This window comes from Heloderma suspectum, chromosome 1, assembly GCF_057233095.1.
Source record: "Heloderma suspectum isolate Gila_16-S chromosome 1, 16-S_ref, whole genome shotgun sequence".
NCBI lineage: Eukaryota > Metazoa > Chordata > Lepidosauria > Squamata > Helodermatidae > Heloderma > Heloderma suspectum.
This window is the reverse complement of record NC_139458.1, coordinates 191,074,137-191,097,028: the sequence shown is the minus strand read 5'-3', so window position 1 is coordinate 191,097,028 and position 22,892 is coordinate 191,074,137. Positions and strand designations below refer to the sequence as shown.

Here is a 22,892-nt window from a genome sequence, read left to right as displayed (position 1 = left end):
CTGTTGCTTTCACAATGAGATCGCATGCCTCAACTCCATTCCCTTTTTTGAAGATGGCGACAGCATTTGCCCCTGTCCAGTCTTCTGGCACCCTCACTCATTTTTCAAGAATCCTCAAAGACTACAGCCAGCAGCTGTTGCAGATGTCATTTTAGAGTCTTGGAGAACAGGTGAAGTGCCAAAAGACTGGAGATGGGCAAGATTCTGGAACAGATTAAGTAGCAGTCAATCTGTAAGTGCCTAGAGAATAATGCTTTGATTACTAGGAGCTATCATGGGTTTGTCAGAAGTAAATCATGCAAGACCAACCTTATCTTGTTTTTTTTTAGAGGATTACTAAATCTGGTAGATCATAGTAATACTGTGGACAGAGTCTACCTTGATTTCAGCAAAGAATTTAACAAAGTTTCCCATGATATCTTGCTGACAAGACGGTAAAATCTGGTTTGGATGCTACTACCATTAGGTGAACCCACAACTGGTTGGGCAACCATACCTGGCAAACACTCATTAATGGCTGTGCTTCAGCTTGGAGGGAGATCTCAAGAGGGCTGCCAGAGGGCTCTGCTCTAGGCCCTAAGTTGTTCAACTTTTTAATAAATTACTTCAATGAAGGTCTTCAAATATCTGAAAGGGTGTTGTTACACAGAAGACGAAGCAGAGTGGTTCTCTTTTGCTCCAGAGGGCAGGACTAGAACCAACCAATGGGTGGAAATTGCAGGGACGCAGATTTTGGCTAAACACCAGAAGAAATGTTCTAATGGTAACTGACAGTGAAACACACTGCCTCAGGAGGAAGTGGGCTCTCCTTCACTGGAGGTATTTAAGTAGAGGCTAGACTGTCAGGCATCAGGAATACCGTAGCAACATCCTGCATTGCAGAGCTTGCACTGAGCAAGGGGCTGGACTAGATGACTTCCAAAGTCCATTCCAACTCTATAGTTCTATCACTTTTGCCACAAAATCACATGCCTCAGCCTCCATCACCTTTGCGGTGTTTCACATGCCTCGCTGTCGCCCTTTGCAAATAAACATAGGCTTATTAGCCCCCTTTGTAGAAGAGCAAAGCCTGCAGAAGAACAAAGGAACAGCAGAAGGGAAGACTACACTATGGAGACTGCTTCAACAGTAAAGATATCATATCCCTTTGCAATTATTTCTCTCATCCCTTGCCTGAGTGAGTTTCAAACTGAGGGGCCTTCAAGAGCAAGGGTGGTGGTGGAGAGGGAGAAATGCTTGCTCCTGGTTTTTCTACCAAGGATGATGCAGAGGGAGGAGAAAGACACTTGTTCTTGGCTTCTCTACTAAGAGTAACAATGTGGTTTTATAGGATACAAAATTATTTCATAGGAAGAACAGTTATTTTCTTTACAACCTAGCTTGAAGTCTAAAGGCTCATTGATGTTGTGCAAAACCCTAGTTTGGAACTAAGTCTGAAACAGCCCGAGGTCTGCACTGGAACTTTATAGTAGTTTTACATGAACATTGGGATGACACTGCTCTGTAACCCATCCTGTAACCAATTTTGGTGACGAGTGTTACAGGAATATTTTAAATAAATGTTTACATGAACAAATACTGAAGTTTTAAGGCTTACACATCATCTCTCTTGACCTCTAATTCCCACTCATAATACTACCTACAAGTTAAATTTTGAAAGCCAGATAAGCAGTTGCTTGGAGAATAATGCTTTACAGACATAAAAACCTCTTGTGTACCTTTATTTCTTCCTCTGGGGGAAAAAAAAGTGTGTGTGTGTATTGTTAGATTTTACCAAGACTTGAAGTTCTCGGGTATTCAGCCCACACAACGCTACTGTCATATGGATGCTTATCCCCCTTTACCTCCCCTAACCAATATACTTCTCAGTCCCTTTTTAATTGCATCTTTACTGACTTCTCTTAAACAGCAGTCACTGTAGTAGTAAGACACATGCAAGAGGCACATTTCAAAGGGAAGTAGCACAAATTTAGGAGCATGTTACTTAAGATGATGTTGTCAAGAAGGCACATCTAAAAATCTACCTTTAGAAACAACAAGAGGAAAAACACGCATAACTGAAGCATTGTAAACATCCATCATGCTATATTCTGCCACTATTTAACTTTATACACCAGTGTCATGTGGAGGTTTCTGATAAGGACTCAATGTTTATCCTCTGAACACAATAAAATTAATTTGACTAAATTCTTAATTTCAGGTGCTTTCCTTCTGCTGCTAAGATTTAATTATAATAAAAAATGAAAATAGAAAAGATAATAAAGAAACGAAATTCATGCTAAAAGATCACTAGGAGCAGACATTGGCTTGGAATGTTTTTCCTTCTTCTCCCACCCTTCTACATGTAGTTCTGCAGAATCTTTCTCACACGCTTAGGAGATCCCACATTCAGATAAGTGTATGATCGTCTACAATAGCCTTCCCCAAACTGGTGCCATCCAGATGTTTTGGACTTCAACTCTCATCAGCCCCAGCCAGTATGAGCAGTGGTCAGGAATGCTGGGAGTTGTAGTCTAAAACATCTGGAGGGTGCCAGGTTGGGGAAGGCTGTTCTATATTATTTGTACCCACCTTTCTACCAAGAAAAATGGCACTCAAGGTGGCTTACAATAACTAAAAAAAGTGATTAAAAGAATAAAACAAATGCATTGAAGTACAGCTGAAAAACAACAACAGAAAAACACTGTAACGGACGTTTGCGCCTCTCTTTCACTATGTACTCTGTGCTACTCTCTGAACTAAAACAGTTGAGGGACATTACATCTGGAAAGTGCTCCTTTCAAATCTTAACATTTTAAAAATCTATTTGATAAACATTAGCACAGCAGTCAAATGCTTTACTTTCTAGCTAAATAAGCATCCAAGTAAAATATGGATTGAGATTCAAGGAGGGGGAAAGAGAGGAGGAACATCCATTTTCTACAGTGTCCCTTTGCTTCAAAAGCTACTCTGTGAAAGAATATGTGCCAAAACCTTTAAAAATCTGCATCTATTAAATGTTGAGACTAAAATTAAATACCTTTGTGATGTAGAATTTTTTCAACCCATCCAAAAGTGATGTAAAAATGGAAGCAACCTGTGGTTTAAGAGCATGTCCTTGGCAGGGGGTGGAAAGAGAAATTTGTAAGACAACACCAATATTAAGAGTTCAGACTTTTAATCAGGGAATGACTGAAAGGGTCGAGCTTAAGAGAGTTGTTCATTATTGAGTGTTGTATTTCCTAATAAAAGAAATTTCCATTACATTTTTAACAGTGATTTAAGGAAACTAGGCAAATATACACTTTGCAACCTAAGCAAAATCCATGAAGTCTCATTCTTTGGATGCATACAGATGTACTTCAAAAATAGGAGCATGCAATTCTCTCTTCTACAGGTTGAGCCTAGTTTGCCCCACCTTGACATTGCAAAGAACAAGATTATATGCTTCCAATCCCAACACTGATTTAGTCTCCAACTTCACAATTCCCACCTCCCCCATTGCCTGGGTGCATTGTCTGTTTTTGTTTAAATGCCCGCTTCTATGTTCATGCATTTAAAGACATTTGGTGGCTTTAAAAAAAACCCCAACCTCCTAGTGCTTTTAAGAGCTGAAAACTGCTTGGAGTGGTTTTTTGGTGACATCATCAGTTCCACAGTCAGCACTGTGTACATCTGGCTTCTACTGCAAATACCAGAACTGTTCTCCCCCATGCTTTATCATGGAACAAAGACTGTAAAAGGCTGAGTGCACTTCCACAGTGGCCCCATTCCTGTTTCTCAAAAAGTCTGTGCACACTCTTTGTTAATCATGGATGCAAATACACAAAGTTTAAACAGCAGTCTTAAACTTCATCCAATAGTTGCTATGCATTTTTTATTATACAAAAGCTATTAACATTTATAGCCAGAGGTAGAATTTGACCACAACTTGTCACTGTGATAAAAGAGAAAGGAACAGGAAGAGTGCAACCCTGTTGATTCTCTTGGACCTCTTGGTGGCTTTCAGTACCATCAAGCATAGTATCCTCCTGGATAGGTTGTCTGAGTTGGGAGTTGGAGGGACTGCATTGCAGTGGTTCCACTCCTACCTGGATGTCCAATGCCAGAAGGTGGTGCTGGGAGATAATTGTTCTGTGCCTTGTTAGCTATGCTATGGGGTTCCACAGGGATCTATTCTATTCCGCATGCTGTTCAACATCTCCATGATAAGGCTGAGGGGAGGTTATCGGAGGTGTGGGCTGAAGTGTCATCGATATGTGGATGACACTCAAGCTCTATCTCTTCTTTTCATCAAATCCAGGTGAGGCAGTGGCTGTTCTGAATCAGTGCCTCGATACAGAAATGGACTGGCGAAGGCCAATAAACCAAGACTCAATCCAGACAAGATGGAGGTACTCTTAGTAGGTGCTTTGTCTGCCCGGCTAAGTGATGTTCCACCTGTTCCAGAGGGGGTTGCACTCCCCCTAAAGGATCAGATTCATAGTTTGGGTGTGCTATTGGGTCCAGCATTGTCACTATAGGCACAGGTGGACTCAGTGATACAGGGCACCTTTATCAGCTTAGGTTGATATACCAAAATACCAACTATGCCCCTATCTGGACAGAGAGAGTCTAGCCTAATTATCCATGCTCTGGTAACCTCTTGCCTGGATTACTGCAAAGCATCACATGTATATGAAAATGGTCCAGAAACAATCTTATGCCTTGGCTCAGAGCCAGCTAAAGCAGAAATACTATGAGATTTTTACCCAATCATGTATCACTTTTGATCTGTATTATCTAGCTTTTCCTGACAGAACTGAATTGGGAGATGTCCCCCCCTCGCCCCCCACACATAACACACCAGCCATCACTTTCCTTTACTGATCTGGCTGGAAGCGCACTTGGAAATTTTTCTTGCTTGCTGTTCCCATCTCCTACCGAGTACTGTGAATGCAGCTCACAAACTGCAAATAAACAGTAAACAATACTGTTCCATTCCTCTTTCTAAACTTCAGACAAAAGTCTATTTCTTCAGTCTACTTTATCTGCCTGAAAGGATTCTGAACTTATCAAATAAAAGAATGAACTGACAAAGGAGAAGTATAGGGGAAAAGAAATTTGAATCACAAGGTATTTACTATTTCAACAAGCTTTTGGAGGAGCTGCTTATTATAATTATTAAGGTTTACTTTTTGACGTATCTTTGTTCATATTTTGTTTAAGGCTGTCACCCAATTAAAGAAGTCTTCATAGATAAATTATATGGGTAGTATCCAATAAGGAATGTGCACATGTGGCCAGCCCCACCGGCCCTGGTCTACCCATAGCCCCAATACAGCATTTCCAGGGAAAAGCCCCAATGCAAGCGGAGAGCAATATGCCCCTTCAAGAAACCAGCATTTCCGCTTGTGTCGGGGCTTGTCCCCGTAAGTGCTATATCGCAGCCACGTGCAGACCTGGGCTGGGTGCATGCAGACGGGGCCCTGGCAACTTGGGGCGTGCATAGCCCCTATTGGATATTACCCTATGAGTTTTAATTGATTAAGGGCACAATCCTATGCATGTTTAGACAGAAAAAAGCATACAACTCCCAGCATTCCCCATCCAACCATGCCGGGAGTTATAGGACTTTTTTCTGTCTAAACATGCATGGCATTGCACCTGAAATGTACATAAATTTTCACATGAATAAACCAATTGTGTTGCAGAACTAAGTATACTCTATTTTCATATGATGCATGTGTGAGCATCATCCTAGAATTCATTTCCTCCTGACTTCTATTAGCATTTTTTTTTAATGTGTTGCCTGTTTAAGAATGTGTTACTGATTAGGTAATGAAGAAGTTTTTAATTGATTAATCTAACAAATCAACACAATGTAACAAGTTTAATTTTGCAGGATAGTTTTGATAGTATTTCAATTTTATGTAAACCACTTAAGAGCCTGGGGAGGCAGCATAATTGTGGCAAAATGGATAAGAATCCAGTTCACATTATCAAAGTAAGGCATGGTTGCTTATTTAAATCACACCATGTCCCACTCATGATCTGAGTGATCACATTCCAGGCGTGGCTTCTTGTGTCATCTGAACCCAGGTGGCGTGGCTTGTTGGACAGGAAAACAACCCCCCAATAACCCTACAACAGGTGATAGGTTATTGGAGCTTTATTCCTCCCTCCAACAAGCCATGCTGCTGTGGTCTGGACAGAATGAGAAGCTGTGCCCAGGCAATGGTTATTTAAATCGTGCCCCGGATGCACCGTGATTTAAATAAGCCCCTCTGGCTTATTTTGATTATGCAAACCAGGTCAAAGTATCCATAGTAATATTTCCATCTATAACCAGTGGTGAAAGGCACAAAGGAATGAGCAGACAGGAAAGACAGTTAGGACTGGTGCAGATTCAACACTAGCCATCCCTTAATCATGTTATGGAATTGGAAATTAGGTGCAGATTATGCACTCCCTCCCTCAAAACCCTCACAAATGCAGGGTTAGAATTAACCAAGGGCAGCATCAATAAAGACAAAAGCCAGCATCCGAAGAGCTACTTGGGCACACCCAAAGTGGGATTTCTGACTTTTTTCTCTGAAAGTAGGAAAGTCATCTCATTTTCAAAAGCAGTTCACTAAGTAGCACAGAATGCTGTGGTTCAAGAAACACAAGCTCAAACCTCTCTTTGGGATTAGCTGTTTAATTTCCTGGATCTTGGCTGTAACACTGAACCATCCTTATTGGCAACAGGCATGGGGCGGGATTGGTATATGAGAAGCAAGTATGGGAAAGAATGAGCATGCACTCCTGTGACTCATTTCCAATTTCTTACCCCTCGTTAAGGGATGCCTGCTATCAGATCACTTAATGTTTTACAAACACTAACCCTAAATAAAATTAGTTAAAACTTACCAAACTGAAATTGTTCATTGTCCATAAGGCGAATGGATGCAGGAGCACATCGCTATAAACAGACAAGTTGCATATGAATACAAAATACCAATGGAAAACACAACTATTTATTGAGAAAAATCTCGCATGGGAACAAGTATTACTGCCTAGCCTATAATTAAACCCACTGTTTGTTCTTGAGTTAACTTGGGGTTGTATAACCCATGAACAGCCCCAAGTGCCTGGGTTTGGATATTACAGAAATAACCTACGAAAGCTGTATTTGTAGGATGATCCTGGAAACTGGAAGCGGCTCGTGCGCAACATGCATCGCTGCAATTCGTGGGTTAATTAACCCACAAATTGCTATGGAAAGCCGCTGTTACATCTGAACAGGGCCATTGATAATGCCACACAATAGGAAAAGATAGTTTTAACACTGTCAATAACAAACTAGAAAAAATAGTAAGGCCCAATTGTTTTAGAAAAATGTATTACTTTTAAAGAGTTAAGATTTCTGAAGCCACTAGCTTTTAAAAAAATGTTCATCACCCAAAAAGATGTCCAGAGCAATAGAATACAACTTGCATGCAATGTAACACATAAGCACATGTAGATAGATGTGCACACACTTTGGTGTAAGAGGAGCGAATTTTTAACAAAGGGGAAATGAGAGAAAAACTGACCCATGGAAAAGATACAGAACAGATGACTAATGGAAGATTGGAGTGATGGAAGAATATAAGGGGGATAGAGAACAGGTAGGAGGAAGGATAAAATAAATAGTCTTTACAAGCAAATATTGGGTTGGATTCAGAGATGTATGACTGGAAGTCTGCTCATGCAACGGGGTCTCCCTCCTCAGCCCTGCAGCCCCCTTCAATCTCCCCCAAAGCCACTCCTACAGGTCAGGGGGAATTGGCAGAAATTGATGAGGGATTACAATACCTTTCATGAGCAGAAGTGCCTTCCATTTATCCACGTGATCTAGACTTAGTCTATAAAATGGTTCACATGTAATGGAAGCAATTCCTGGGTTTAACCTCGGAAGTGCTGGGGACAAGCTGAGTGTGCGAGCCATTTCCGCTTTTAATTAACCCAGGAATGCCCTGTTCCTGGATTGTTTCATGACATGCAAACCTGGAAACTCAGGATTGCCTATTATTTATTATTATTTATTTGATTTATTAGCCGCCCATCTGGATGGCTACCTGGCTGCTCTAGGCGGCATACAATACTACTAACAAATTTACATAATCAACTGAACAAAAAAAATATAACAACACTGCTCTAAAAAACCCTAACCCACCCCAAATTCCCTTCTGAACAGCCAGGTTTTTAAAGCCCGGCAGAAGCTCATCAAAGAGGGAGCATGGCGGAGGTCACTAGGGAGGGAATTCCAAAGAGTGGGGGCCACAACAGAAAAGGCCCTCTCCCTAGTCCTCACCAGCCTAGCTGTCCTGGCTGATGGGACAGACAGGGGGCCTATCGAGGCTGATCTTGTTGAGTGGCATCCTTGGTGTTGTTGGAGGCACTCCTTAAGACAGAAACAACCCAGAATTAACCCCACAACAAACCCTGTGTTAACCCATAAACAACCCTGAGTTTCTAGGTTCGCACATCACAAAACAGCGCAGGAGCTGGGCATTCCTGGGCTAATTAAAAGTGGAAATGGCTTGTGTGCTCTGCTCATCCGCAGCAATTCCTGGGTTAAACAACCCAGGAATTGCCATAGAGCTCCATTTCAAGGTTATGTCATGCCTTATGTAGTCTCCTTATAGACACACCTGCATAAATTGTCTCACAATTTACAAGCTTTTAAAAATACATATTAATTTTGCTTTTATAAAAGACTGATTTGAATTTAATGGTTGAAGAAACTTAGCACCCTTTCCACATCAGCATTTGCTTACCTGTCCCTCCCACTTCCTTATCTCAGCCCAGTAGACTTATGTCAAACATACGCTGCTCAATTCACTGAAATGTGGTTAAAAGAATAAGCAACATTCTGCCTCTTTTGTAAAGAACATATAGTTTAGCTGTTCAGCTACACAGGGAAAACGTCATCTGTATCCTGTTACAGCTTTAATTACAATGTTGACACAATGTAGTTTTAAACCCTGCACTCAAGCTAATTCCATGTGCCATTTGTTTAACAATTTGGGAATGTTATCAATAATGTTAAAATAGCCTATTTCATCAAAAAGCTTTTGATTGGATTCTAGTGATACAAGAACTGTATTTTAAAGGTAACTGTGTGAATTTTACATATACCCAAATGCTGATGCCACCTCACCAAGCCGCTGTTCCCCACCAGCCCCAGGACTTCAAGAGAAGGGAGCCTTCTGGGAATAGGGACATTTCATACTTTAATTGGCACAGATCTAACTCCACATGTAGCATGCTAGCAATACTATTTCCTAGCATTTCTATACTATATAGAAAATGGGTTGGATCCAGACTTAGTTATATTTAGAGCAGGTCCAATTAAATAAATGGGACTTAGATGAATAACTTAAGTCCTAATGATTTCAATGTGTCTAAGTATGACTAAGTCTGAATCCACCCAGTGTATTCAAACAGACAGAAACATTACCTGTTGTGCAACTACAACAGGAAATAATCTTATATCTTTTTTAAAGTATCAGGAGTGCAACTCATGGAAATAGAAGATCCTAATATTAAATGTAGCCATCTCCAAGGAGCTGCATAGGACATTGCCCCTTTAACATATTTCTCAGCCTCAAAGAAGTAAGAAGACCAGAGTATTAGCATGCCATCTAGTGAAACTATTCAGATATTGCTACTTTGTTTTTTTTAAGTGCAATTAAATACAACTTGAAGATAAGATTACTTTACCTGCTTTGCTACTTCTCTTAAACAGGCCACCCCTCTCTCAAAGTTTGGAAATACTACAGAGCCATACTTTTGGTATTCAGGGACTGGTCGAATTTTTATTGTAACTTCTGTTACCACTCCAAGGGTTCCTTTATAAAAAGAGGAAAATAATCATTTTGCTGCTGCAGCTGAAAGATTTACAAAATTTTACTAAGTAACAGGCAAAGTCCAGAATCCTAGTACTTTCCCTCCACTTGAAGTCGTTTTTGTTAAATTAATTTTGAGAACCACATGGCAGTTTAACCCAATTTTTTAAAATATTTCCTATTCTAGAACCTCCAAATGGTACTGTACAGTTAATGCAGTATTTCTCAAACTGTGAGAATTTGGTTTCTAACTGCAGAAATATCCCAGTTCAAAATAATATTACAATTGTTTTAATTAACTATACTCCATTGCAAGATCAAAGCTGTCTTAACATTGGAATGTAGTATTTAAGCACCCACTACAAAGTTATAACTGAAACTCAACCAGAGAAATCTAACCATATATATGTCAAAGCATTCACCATGCTGGGTGTTTTCTTCAGATGTGCTGCCCCAGGACCAATACTGAAAGCAATTAGCACTGTTTCATATCAAGCAGAGCATCTAAAAAGATTATTTCTAACATTTTTACTGGCAGACTACAGTGCATGTCAATCACTTAGACAGAATGGACATCTGGATACAAAGGGGAGATGGCTAAATGTTATAATGGAAGGCAAAGTGAACAAGGCAGCATAGGTGTGGGGAACAAATGGGAGGGAGGGAGGCACACAGGTAAGCAGACAAGAGTATGAAGTGTCCAATTAACTACTGCTTGCTCTGTTTCAAAATTGTTTAGATACTTAATTTAAGCCAACATTAGGAAGAAACTGACTACACTATCTCAATTCAGACATCACCAACTATGGTTAGGAAAATTGACGAATTATGTCTTGTGATTGACTGATAAACCAGAATCAGAGACAGTGGTTGCAAGGTTTTGGGTTTGTTTGTTTTTTACAATCATGGGTGGAATCTAAGGTTGCAGGAGCAGAAGTCCACTTGCCTGGTGAGAACTGCTCTCTCTCCTCCATTCTGCAGCCCCCTGTGCCTGATGAAAATCTGCTCGAGGTTCCCAAAACAGTCCGGAGCAAATTTTGAGAGCACAAGGGGAAAGGGGGAATCACCTCCCTCCCAGTTTTACTGACAGAAGCAGTTCCGTCAGCAGACCTCCTTCCCTGGATTTTACCCCATGGTTTGTGCTGTGACTGAGTCATCACAACTACAGCCATTGCTTTGCCTTGGGAGGCTGCTACACCAAGAATACTTAATAGAAAAAAACAGGAGGCAGACAAGCAGCTCTAAATTATGGTTTGCTTGTATGTTTAGAAGCTTTAAACAGTTTGCGTTTATGGTTAATGCAACCCATTGTTTGCTACAATGCCTGGGTTGAGTCACTTTGTATAGTAAAAATGGTACGACACACTGTAAAACTCAGTGTTTCACACTTCTGTTATTCCTGTCCAGGAATATTTCAAAGATTCATGCTCTGTTGTAGACAGTTCTGTTCAAAATTATTTTCACCCTCCATCACATATTGTTTCTTATTCCAAATGGGGACTCTAAATAAGATGGATTTAATATAATAAACTGGATTCTTAACTTTTCTCTACTGAAGTATTTCCATTTATGGTGTACCAAGTTTGTAACTTGATCTCAACTGAGAATTTCTATTCCTGTACCCTTGTAATTCAGCATTTACCTGGATAGCTGTTGCAAGCAACAATCACCTACAGGAGACCAAGCACAAACCAATTATTGTGGGCACAGAGGCAAATGCTTGCAGCTGCCCTATGTTTACACAGGGCTACTGAGAGGCTCTGGGCAACATCTAATGTTGCACAAACGGACTTCCACTGACACAATGGGATTACCCCTTCCTCAACTCCCCAAATCTGCTCCAGAGAATCCTCCAGTCTTCTGAAGCAGATGTGGGGGGTGCACAGGGGGAAGGAATCCATTCTACCAGTGGTGTCTGTTCCACTGGTGGAAGTACAAAGTTAGATACAATCTTCTCTCCTGTTTTGCCTTAAAGCTTGTTGAGAAAGGAGACAAAGAGCTCTACGTACAGCCTTCATTGCAATGACAGCTATATACAACCCGCTGTCATTCTTCTCTGCAGCTCTAGAACTTCTGGCTCTAAAACCAGAAGGGAGAATGAACTATGCCTGAAGCTTTTATTTCGTTGCTCCACGTTAATAGAGGCAGCTTTAGGAAAGTGCATGTGTGGCTGGTTCATTCTTGCTTCTAATTTAGGCATCTGAGAAAAAACCTCTGTTAGCACTGCCTTGTTTAATAATAAAATTAATGTAAAAATGCCCTTTTCTGGCCACAAGACATGCTTTTGTCATAATGATGGAATGGTTAAATTTAAGTATGAAAAAGATGCTTTGGAGCTTGTCAACAAACAAAGAAAGCCCAAAAGGAGAAAGTGAATGGAGTTAACAGTCTAAATTCTAGATATCAGAAAGTTCAAGCTATTGTAATGATGCTTAAGACAGTACTTAAACTGAAAGGCATCCCCAACAGTGCAATCCAATGCATGCTTACTCAGAAGTCCCCACCATGTTCAATGGGGCTTACTTCCTAGTAAGCATGTTTAGGACTGCAGCCTAACATGCATTAGAATTAGTGTTAACCAAGAGGCAGCACCAATCTAACACCACCCCAAGAAAATTTATCAGCCTCTTCCTACAAATATCAATTGTTATGGAACACCAAATAGATCTACTGCTTCACTGTGTTAAAGTTGAACAATAATCAGCTGCACAGAAAGGAAAAATCTTGTTCCTTAAGTCAAAGGTTTAAGTAAACAGTATGTTGATGATACAGATTTCAAAGGCTCTCAAACACAGATGCTACAAATTCTATTTTAATTATACCTTCAGATCCTAAAATGAAATGATGGATGTCAGGTCCTGCTGACATGCGTGGTCCTTGAGAGCTTTTTTGTATTACGCCTCTTGGGGTTACCATTTTTATATGAACCACCTGTATAAAATAGAATAGTCACTTAATGCTGCATATAAATGGGAATATACAAAAGCATGCAAATATATCGAACCTCCAGAAAATCTTTAATCTATTCCAAAATTTGCCACCATCGATAAAAAGTAGTAATTCTCTCTGAAAGGAGAAGCTGACACAGTAGCATTGCGAACTGTATCATGGAATAGAAGGATACAGACAAAACTACCTCCTTCATTCCTTCCCCCCCAAAGCCAGAAAGTTTGTGGAGTGGACAAACAATAGTATGAATAAGTTACTTGCCTTTAATATTTGCATCCTACTCTTTCTTAAAGGCACAGTTTAATCCAACATTTAAAGCTCAAATACTGTATTCTTCAAAACACTTTCAAAGCTATGTTTGGCATCTCAGAACAGCTAATGTTTTCCATCACTGACCAAAAGATAATGAACAATACCAAATGCTGACGGACTGTAGTGAGAGCACTTGATGAAAGATTAGAAAGAAAAAAACTATAAAGAATTTTACCAGGTCTTCAATGTTCCCATAAATATTCTTCTTCATGCCTGATGCTCGTGTTGCCACCCATCCTCCAAGAGTACTGAACTCCATTGAATCTGGTTCATGGCCTGTACAGTAACCACTTTCACCCAGCTAAATATAGGAAAGAATAATCCATTATTGTAACAGTTTAAGGGCATACACCTTTCACTGCAAAATTCAGTTTAGTAAATGCATGCTTATCTAGTGGCTGACAGGAAATATTGGTATCTTGGATCAATATAATTACATTTGTTTGTAACTGACTTTGATTAATGCAGTTCTTCCTAATAGATGGTATACAGTAGTTTTTGCTAACCAGTTTTCTCCACATAATAATCTGGTATGCTAGTACCTGCAATTGGACAGTACACCACAGATTTACCTTGCAGCCATTTCTGCTATTATGGCATGTAATGACAACCCAAAGTATGACCTGGTTTGCATGTAATGATAACCCATCAGTTTAAATACCACTTGGTTGTCATGAGCTGAAGAGAGTGGGCATGCTGCCTGCAGCATGCTCACCTTATCTGCTTTTACTCCACAACCTATGATCAGCTCCTTTATAGGTTGTAGAGCGTGACATCCTAACCCAGACTGATGGGTTGTTTAGGAGCTAAACAACCCAGTCGTTAACCCATGGTTTGTTTTTGGGTTGTGAAGTCTGAGTTGTTTGTGGGTAACAATCCATAGTGAAACAACAGATTCAGGTTCACATGTAATGGCAACCCACAATTCAACACCCCAAATTCAAAACATGGTTTAATTAACCATAGTTTGTTGAATCATGGGTAGTTGTTATGTGCGAACCTGGAACTATGGGTTAACCACAGATTGTTAACCACAAACAACCCACAAAGAGAACCCATGGTTTACTGTTGGGTTGTCAACTGTGGGTTGTCATTACGTGCAAAGAATCATAGAATCATAGGGTTGGAAGGGGCCTACAAGACCTTCAAGTTCAACCCCCTGCTCAATGCAGGAAGCCTGATTCCCAGACAGTCTCCCATCCAAGTACTAACCAGGGCTGACCCTGCTTAGCTTCCAAGATCAGACACATTGTGGGTTGTTCATGGGTTGTTTCACCAGGCTACAGAGGCAGCAGACAAGAGTGGCCAAAACCTCCATCCTCTTTACATCCCAGTACTTCACTTGGGATATAGGGAAGAAGCGGGTGGAGGAGGAGGGAAACAAACAACCGAGGGACTGAGAACAGAAACCATGGTTTGTTTGACTGTATAACAGACAAGCCCTGGGTAGGGCAACAAACTATGGTTTAAATAAACCATGGGTTAGTGTTACATGCGAATCAGGTCAATATTAGCTAGAAGACTGCAGATAAGAATTTCACTAACAATAAAGCAAGCACTTTATTTATGGTTCTGTTAAAATGATTTGCAGCTGGTCTGCAGAAATCCTGAATTGATTATACTTTAGTCTCTCAAGAAGAGCTTTCTTAATATACAACCACCTGGCTGGGATTTCTGTATGCAATACCATAGTGTATTTGCTATGCAGATCAGGAATTCCTACACATTTGCCACTGGCTTCATTTCTCTTTATTAGTATGGCTTTGCCATCTGCACTGCCTCAGAGAGATGGAATGAAATGCCCTTACACATAGACCCCAAAGCTAACCTAGTGAAATTGCCTGAGAAACAAAACAGTCTTGTGTCAAGAGGCACAACTATGGGTCACATGTACTGTGCTTGAAAACATGTTCTGTGCAGAAAAAGTTGGAAAGGTGGTTATTGAAGAATGCCACATAGAGGTGGAATAGCTCTTTTTCTGATACAACGTCTGTGGGCAAATAACTTATATCCTGAATTATTTCTAACCTCAGTGTGGGGAGAAGAGAGAGGGGGAGGAAGAAGCACTCACGCTTGAGGATGATGCTAGTATCAAGCCATTCAGGTTATATCTGAACAGCCTTTGACATCATATGGAGCCATTGAGTTAATTGGAACCCAAATGATTGGTTATAGCTACCAAATATACTGATGTGCTATGTTTTTCAGCAGTTTGTTAACTTTTTCCATCTGCTCAGCACTCCAATCACTTGGTGCAGTGGCCTCTGGAAGCAGAGTGGCAGCTGTAACTATGCTCTGTCAGTTCAGACATCATGCCAAACCATAGTTAGCACAAACTGTAGTTTTGCACATTCAGTGATGTGGGGCAGAACATTTTTCTGTGGAAAATTTTCCATTTAATAAGTTCAATAGTAAAAATGAATGTATGCCAATTACAAATACAGTACTAGATAAGCCTGAGAGTTTCAAAGTTGTAATTCATGTTTTTCGGGTGATTATCCCTAGTATATATCTACGTCTGATATACATCTATGTCTCAGAGTGAAATGAAACTAAACAATAGTGACAGCGAAACAGGAAGTGCTCCAACAACCTTAGTGGAGAGAGTTGTCATCTGCTGAAATAGATGAGTGGTTGTCAATTTACCATGCACAGTTCTTTGAGATGGTAATACTAGTGTGTCAAAAGTGTTCAGTACCTTTGATTTTTTCTTAAATTTAAATATTAGGAAAATACATGCAATTGGGACTGTTTGCATAGCATGACAGCCCACCACAGGTTATTTAATCCACGACGAGGCTGCGGTACATACAGGGCACATACAGCCACCATTGTGAATATGCAGTTCTTGCTTGGGGGTTGTTGTGTTGTACGAAACCGGCAAGCATGGGTTATGCAAGGGCTGAATAACTGTCGCATAACCCATGGTCTATTTCAGGGTTATGTCAGGGTTGTTCTTGCTAGGGGTTGGACAACTGCTATCAGAACTAGCGCAAGCAACACTTAGTCTAATGGAGTCATAAGACGTTGTGCAATGCCTTGTGCAATGATTTGTGGAGCACAGTGGCATTCCTGTCTGGATTCCACCTTTTCCACACCTTCTACCTCTGAAACGAAGAAACAAGCCCCTCAGAAAATGTCTGCTTTCACTTTGGAACAGCTGTACCCACTGTCTCACAAGCTTCAGCCCTTTTACTCTCTTTGGGTTCCACAGAAACTCAATATGCTCTCAACCCACTACAGGAGAAGTAACAAGGAAAAGATATAATAAAGGTAGCGTAAAATCAAACAACACATGGGAATTTGGATGTTTAAAAAAAGATTTAAAATATGAAAAGTTACGTTATTATTATTAATGAATGCTTGTTCCTAACTTCTCTACCCACCCTTGTTGTTGTTTATTCATTCAGTCGCTTCCGTCTCTTCGTGACTTCATGGACCAGCCCACGCCAGAGTTTCCTGTTGGCCGTCGCCACCCCCAGCTCCCCCAAGGTCGAGCCCGTCACCTCCAGAATATCATCCATCCATCTTGCCCTTGGTCCGCCCCTCTTCCTTTTACCTTCCACTTTCCCTAGCATCAGCATCAGCATCTTCTCCAGGGTATCCCGTCTTCTCATCATGTGGCCAAAGTACTTCAGTTTAGCCTTTAATAACATTCCCTCAAGTGAGCAGTCTGGCTTGATTTCCTGGAGTATGGACTGGTTTGATCTTCTTGAAGTCCAAGGCACTCTCAGAATTTTCCTCCAGCACCACAGTTCAAAAGCATCTATCTTCCTTCGCTCAGCCTTCCTTATGGTCCAGCTCTCACAGCCATAGGTTACTACGGGGAATACCATTGCTTCAACTATGCGGACCTTTGTTGTCAGTGTGATGTCTCTGCTCTTCACTATTTTATCCAGATTTGTCATCACTGTCCTCCCAAGAAGTAAACGTCTTCTGATTTCCTGGCTGCAGTCAGCGTCTGCAGTAATCTTTGCGCCTAGAAAGACAAAGTCTGTCACTGCCTCCACGTTTTCTCCCTCTATTTGGCAGTTATCAATCAAGCTGGTTGCCATAATCCTGGTTTTTTTGAAGTTGAACTGCAAGCCAGCTTTTGCACTTTCTTCTTTCACCTTCGTCATGAGGTTCCTCAGCTCTTCCTCGCTTTCAGCCACCAAAGTGGTATCATCTGCATATCAGAGATTGTTAATGTTTCTTCCAGCAATTTCAAGCCCAGCACGTCACATGATGTGTTCTGCGTACAGGTTGAATAGGTAGGGTGAGAGTATACAACCCTGCTATACTCCTTTCCCAATCTTAAACCAGTCCGTTGATCCGTGGTCTGTTCTCACCGTTGCTACTTGGTCGTTATACAGATTCCTCAGGAGGCAGACAAGATGACTTGATATCCCCATACCACCAAGAACTTGCCACAATTTGTGATGATCCACACAGTCAAAGGCTTTAGAATAGTCAATAAAACAGAAAGAGATGTTTTTCTGAAACTCCCTGGCTTTCTCCATTATCCAGCAGATATTGGCAATTTGGTCTCTAGTTCCTCTGCCTTTTCGAAACCCAGCTTGTACATCTGGCAATTCTCGTTCCATGAATTGCTGGAGTCTACCTTGCCAGATCTTGAGCATTACCTTACTGGCATGTGAAATAAGTGCCACTGTTCGATAGTTTGAACATTCTTTGGTGCTTCCCTTTTTTGGTATGGGGATATAAGTTGATCTTTTCCAATCTGCTGGCCATTCTTGTGTTTTCCAAATTTGCTGGCATATGGCATGCATCACCTTGACAGCATCATCTTGCAAGAGTTTAAACAGTTCAGCTGGGATACCGTCATCTCCTGCTGCCTTGTTATTAGCAATGCTTCTTAAGGCCCATTCAACCTCACTCTTCAGGATGTCTGGCTCTTGCTCACTGACCACACCGTCAAATCTATCCCCAATATTATTATCCTTCCTATACAGACCTTCCGTATATTCTTGCCACCTTTTCTTGATCTCTTCTGCTTCTGTTAGGTCCTTGCCATCTTTGTTTTTGACCATACCCATTTTTGCATGGAATTTACCTTTGATATTTCGATTTTCTGGAAGAGGTCTCTTGTCCTTCCTATTCTATTATCTTCTTCCGCTTCCGCGCATTGCTTGTTTAAAAATAATTCCTGATCTCTTCTGGCTAACCTCTGGAATTTTGCATTTAATTGGGCATATCTCCCCCTATCACTGTTGCCTTTTGCTTTCCTCCTTTCTTGGGCTCCTTCCAGCAGACAGCCATCTTGCCTTTTTGGTTTTCTTTTTTTGGGAGGACGTTTTTTGTTGCTGCCTCCTGAACAATGTTGTAAACTTCTGTCCATAGTTCTTCCGGGACCCTATCTACTAAATCTAGTCCCTTAAATCTATTCTTCACCTCCACTGCATATTCACTGGGAATATTAGTGAGCTCATATCTAACTGATCTGTGGGCCTTCCCTATTCTCTTTAGTCTGATTCTAAATTGTGCAATAAGAAGTTCGTGATCTGAACTACAAATCAGCTCCAGGTCTTGTTTTTACCAACTGCATAGATGTCTGCCACCTTTGGCTACAAAGGATGTAGTCAATCTGATTTCAGTGTCGACCGTCTGGTGAAGTCCATGTATAAAGTTGTCTTTTAGGTTGCTGGAAGAGAGTGTTTGTTATGCACAGTGAGTTGTCTTGGCAAAATTCTATCAGCCTATGTCCCGCTTCATTTTGTTCTCCCAGACCATGCTTGCCTGTAATTCTAGGTGTCGTTTGACTACCCACCTTAGCATTCCAGTCTCCTGTAATGAAAATAACATCTTTTTTTGGCATACTATCCAGTAGGTGCTGCAGATCCTCATAGAACTGATCTACTTCTGCTTCTTCAGCATCTGTGGTTGGGGCATATATTTGGATCACTGTGATGTTAAATGGCTTACCCTGAATTCGAATTGAGATAATTCTGTCATTTTTTGGATAGTATTCAAGTACTGCTTTAGCCACTTTATTATTAATTATGACGGCTACTCCATTTCTTCTGTGGTCCTCTTATCCACAGTAGTAGATCTGATGGCCATTTGATGTGAAATGGCCCATTCCAGTCCATTTCAGTTCACTGACACCCAAAATGTCGATATTTAATCTTGACATCTCCCCAATAACCACATCCAATTTGCCCTGGCTCATAGATCTTACATTCCAGGTTCCTACAGTGTGTTGATCTTTAGAACATCGGATTCATCATTCACCACCAGCACCATCGGCTGCTAGCCATCCTTTCGGCTTTGAGCTAGTTGCGTCATCACATCTGGGGCTAGTTGAACTTATCCTCTGTTCCTCCCCAGTGGCATTTTGACCATCTTCCAACCTGGGAGTCCCATCTTCCAATGGTATACCGACATATCTCTGGTTGTACTGATCCATTTAGTTTTCATGGCAAGAATACTGGGGTGGGTTGCCGTTTCCTTCCCCAGGATTTAGTCTGACCTCTCTGCCATGACCTTCCCGTCTTGGGTGTCCCTTCACGGTTTAGTTCATGACGTCACTGAGGTGCTCAAGCTCCAGCACCACAACAAGGTAACTACCTCCTTTGCTGAAGACCTACTTGAAGGCTTCCACAAGTAGAAGCTTTAAGCTAGCAGAATGACAGCACTGGATGCAACCTCTAGCATGCGCACCCCTGAAACTACTGTGGATTAACAGAGGCATTAATTAAGGCATCAAATCTTCTTGGTGCACAGCTTATTTGGAGCACAATCAAGCATTGGTGCAGAGTAGCACAATGCTAAAAACTCTGCACTAGACATTTAAAGCATTACTGAGAGCCCTCTCTTCTTCTTTTACATGTTTTGGCAGTACCCAAAATTCACTTACTGGACTAAATCACTCACTATGGGAATTGCATATACACTCCAGAACTATGCTTCATATACTAAAACCTAATTTATATTTACATTTAATGCTGCATGCAATGATGTGGATGTATTCAATTTAAAGAAAAGCGTACACTAAAAAACACAATTCAAAACTGTTTTCTGATCTAGAAGTATTTCCAAGAGAAAAGTTACTGGAGGGTAGTGTTTTACTCTTAAAGAAAGAAGCTGCAGCAAAAGAAGCTATTATGCCTTATTCTGGTGGGACAAAAGATTATGTGGCATTTCAAGAATGGAGCAGTTGGTGAAACATCAGAAGTTACTAGCCTGGAAAAATGTCATTTAAATTAAGGGAATATGCTCTATGCATTTTAATTCTAACCTTTAAAAAAAACTACATCTCTGGAAAGGTTAAAATACTACATCAAATGATAAGAGGATATAAAAATAAAAAGTATGAAAGGCCATCTCATCAGGAAGTGCTGTGGTAGTAGTTTCCAACAAAAATAGTTTTGGGGAAAAGCTACAGAACCCCCTTGAAAAAGGACGACTCCTTACTAAATATCACAACTAGTACCTATTCCAACACGTTTCAACGGTATGACTTAAGAACTGTTTTTAACTAGACCTACAGCTATAATTCATTAAGATTTGTCAATTCCTGCAAATGTATTCATTTCAGAATTTAGAAATTATGTTACCTAGCAGGGCACTGAGAATGTACTTCTCAACAGTTACCTATAACACAGGAACAGTGCATAGCAAATAACTAGAAAAACATGAGTGACCCCAGGCTTCACAACAAGCAAATTACAAATTAACAAAGGGAAGGTAGAACATTTCTAACAGAGTATTATTTGCAATGTCAAAAGAATGAAATATAATCAACATCAGGAGAAGGATTAAAAAAAAATTGGTGTAAGAGAGTTGTTGACTTGTAGTATGTTGCCAACATTGCTCAGTTCAGAGGTAACAAGTAAACAGGTTTCCTATTCCATAAGGTTACATCATCAGTATCTGGATTAATTTCCAGCTGCATACTTAGTTTGGGAATCCAATGTTGTAAGTGGGTTCTCAATCCAGCGAAGTTAATACTCAGCCTAGTTGTGTGGGATAGCGTCTTTGGATTCTTTTGGAACTGACAGGACAAATGGCACTGTAGTAATGGGGACAGAACTCCATTTGGCAAACAGAAACCTGATTTGTAATGTTTGCATTATACTAACCAGTTTCAGAAAATATAATTAGGTCAAAATTCAGCTATCCAGTGGTATAGAAATGTAACAAATTTTAAAAATCCAATTTCAATATTACATCTAAACCAAGCCAAATAATGGCAGAAAAAGAAAGAGACTGTATATGCATGTGAAACGGAGCCTCACTCTCTGAATTCTCAGCTATACAGTGTTGATCTCTAATGTGAATACTTTTTGTCAGGCTATCTTCAAGCTGAACTTAACTTAAAATGCAAAGTTACAGTGCATACTATGGATAAGATAATTAACTGTTTCCTGCAGATGGGTACAAGATTGCCATTTTAGCAACATAACAACTCTTTGTAGGTACATACCTACTTAAAAGAAGGAAATACCAAGCTGCTCTGGACTATTGACAGTTCTCACAGAAGGCTTGCATATTAAACACTTCCCAAATCATGTTTTCAAGCAGAAATAAAAGTGTGAGACTACTTATTTATATTGCTAAAGTTTTATACATAAGAAAACTTTTATTCCGGGGCAGGGCGAGGTGTTTTGTTTCATGTTGTGTCAGCATTTACTCTGAATAGGACTTACTTGGATTTTACTCCATGTTTCTGTTTTAGGTGTACACTTGGTTTCATTGACTGAAATTTTAATCTACCCTGAAAACTGCATTATTTAAACAAAAAGGTTAAGAATATAAGAACTACCCTGAACCTGGGGGAGAGGCGAGGATATGAAGAACTTGTACCATGATTAAGACACAGCTGATACAATAACATAAAGAAAATATATGCAATATATTTGGCAAATGTAAAAACACAAGCAATTCTCAAAGGAATAAGTTGAAGATACCTGTCTTTCCAAGTCTTGTCCAGCAATGCCAGCTTCAACATGAGCAGTTAAGTTTTTCTCATCTATCCAGTGGATCCTATTCTATTGCAAAAAAATAAAACACTTGTGAAACAAACAATTTGATCTTTACTTCTTTCAAGAAAATGTAGTGTTTAGCCAATTCAGTGAGCTTGTTTGGGTGACATAGCCCATCATGGGTTAATTAAACCTTGAGGAGCTGTGTATGTACCGGCTGCCCTTATGAATATGAAACCCCCAACTGGGGATTGTTGTGTCATGTGAACCCAGCCAGTGATGGTTATTTGACGGTTAAACGACCCTTACATAACCCTACAACAGATTATACAAAGGTTGTTTAGCTCTCAAATAACCCCTGCCAGCCGGGTTTGCACGACATGGCAACCCCCAGTAGGGACTTGCATATTCGTAATGGCAGCTAGCACATGCCACAGCTCCTGTAGGATTAAGTAACCCAAGATGGGCTGCTGTGCTAGTGCAGGGAAGGTATAAACAAAGAGAATTCAAAGGATTGCACTATTGCTGTTCCACCGGAACTAAAATTGTAATATAGACCTATCAGCCTAAAGCATTTGCTAAACCAATGCAAGTGATACATTATGATTTAGGATTAATGAGGTCTGGCCAACAGCATGCCATACAGTATTCCCAAGTTTAATCCTATGTGTAAACTACAAAGAATTTACACAGACGTGTAGTACAAAGGATTTTGGACAGACTTGACTTTCAGTAATGCTATGTATAAAACAGACTCTTGTGCTACACAAGCAAGAAAACTCACTGAAACCAAAATCGTTGACCTCATATTGTGTGGAGGAGTACTATGACATTTTATCTTGCCTTTTTAAAACTATTAAGGGAGCAATCC

At 40.4% G+C, this 22,892-nt stretch overlaps 1 protein-coding gene across 15 annotated transcripts in view; it reads right to left on the bottom strand.

Annotated features, from left to right (window-relative positions):
• AGPS (alkylglycerone phosphate synthase) overlaps positions 1 to 22,892 on the bottom strand; it is a 132,929-nt gene that overhangs the window by 22,585 nt on the left and 87,452 nt on the right. For all 15 annotated transcript variants that reach the window (XR_014784820.1, XR_014784822.1, XR_014784821.1 and 12 more), the window contains 6 exons: positions 22,007 to 22,087; positions 13,270 to 13,395; positions 12,656 to 12,764; positions 9,709 to 9,836; positions 6,871 to 6,922; positions 3,020 to 3,096 (listed from right to left, as the gene is read on the bottom strand). Coding sequence is in view for 12 of the 15 variants with exons in the window: in XM_084813871.1 (XP_084669997.1) it covers positions 3,020 to 3,096; positions 6,871 to 6,922; positions 9,709 to 9,836; positions 12,656 to 12,764; positions 13,270 to 13,395; positions 22,007 to 22,087 (573 nt within the window). In the remaining 3 variants the exon portion in view is untranslated. The remainder of the gene's footprint in view (positions 1 to 3,019; positions 3,097 to 6,870; positions 6,923 to 9,708; positions 9,837 to 12,655; positions 12,765 to 13,269; positions 13,396 to 22,006; positions 22,088 to 22,892) is intronic.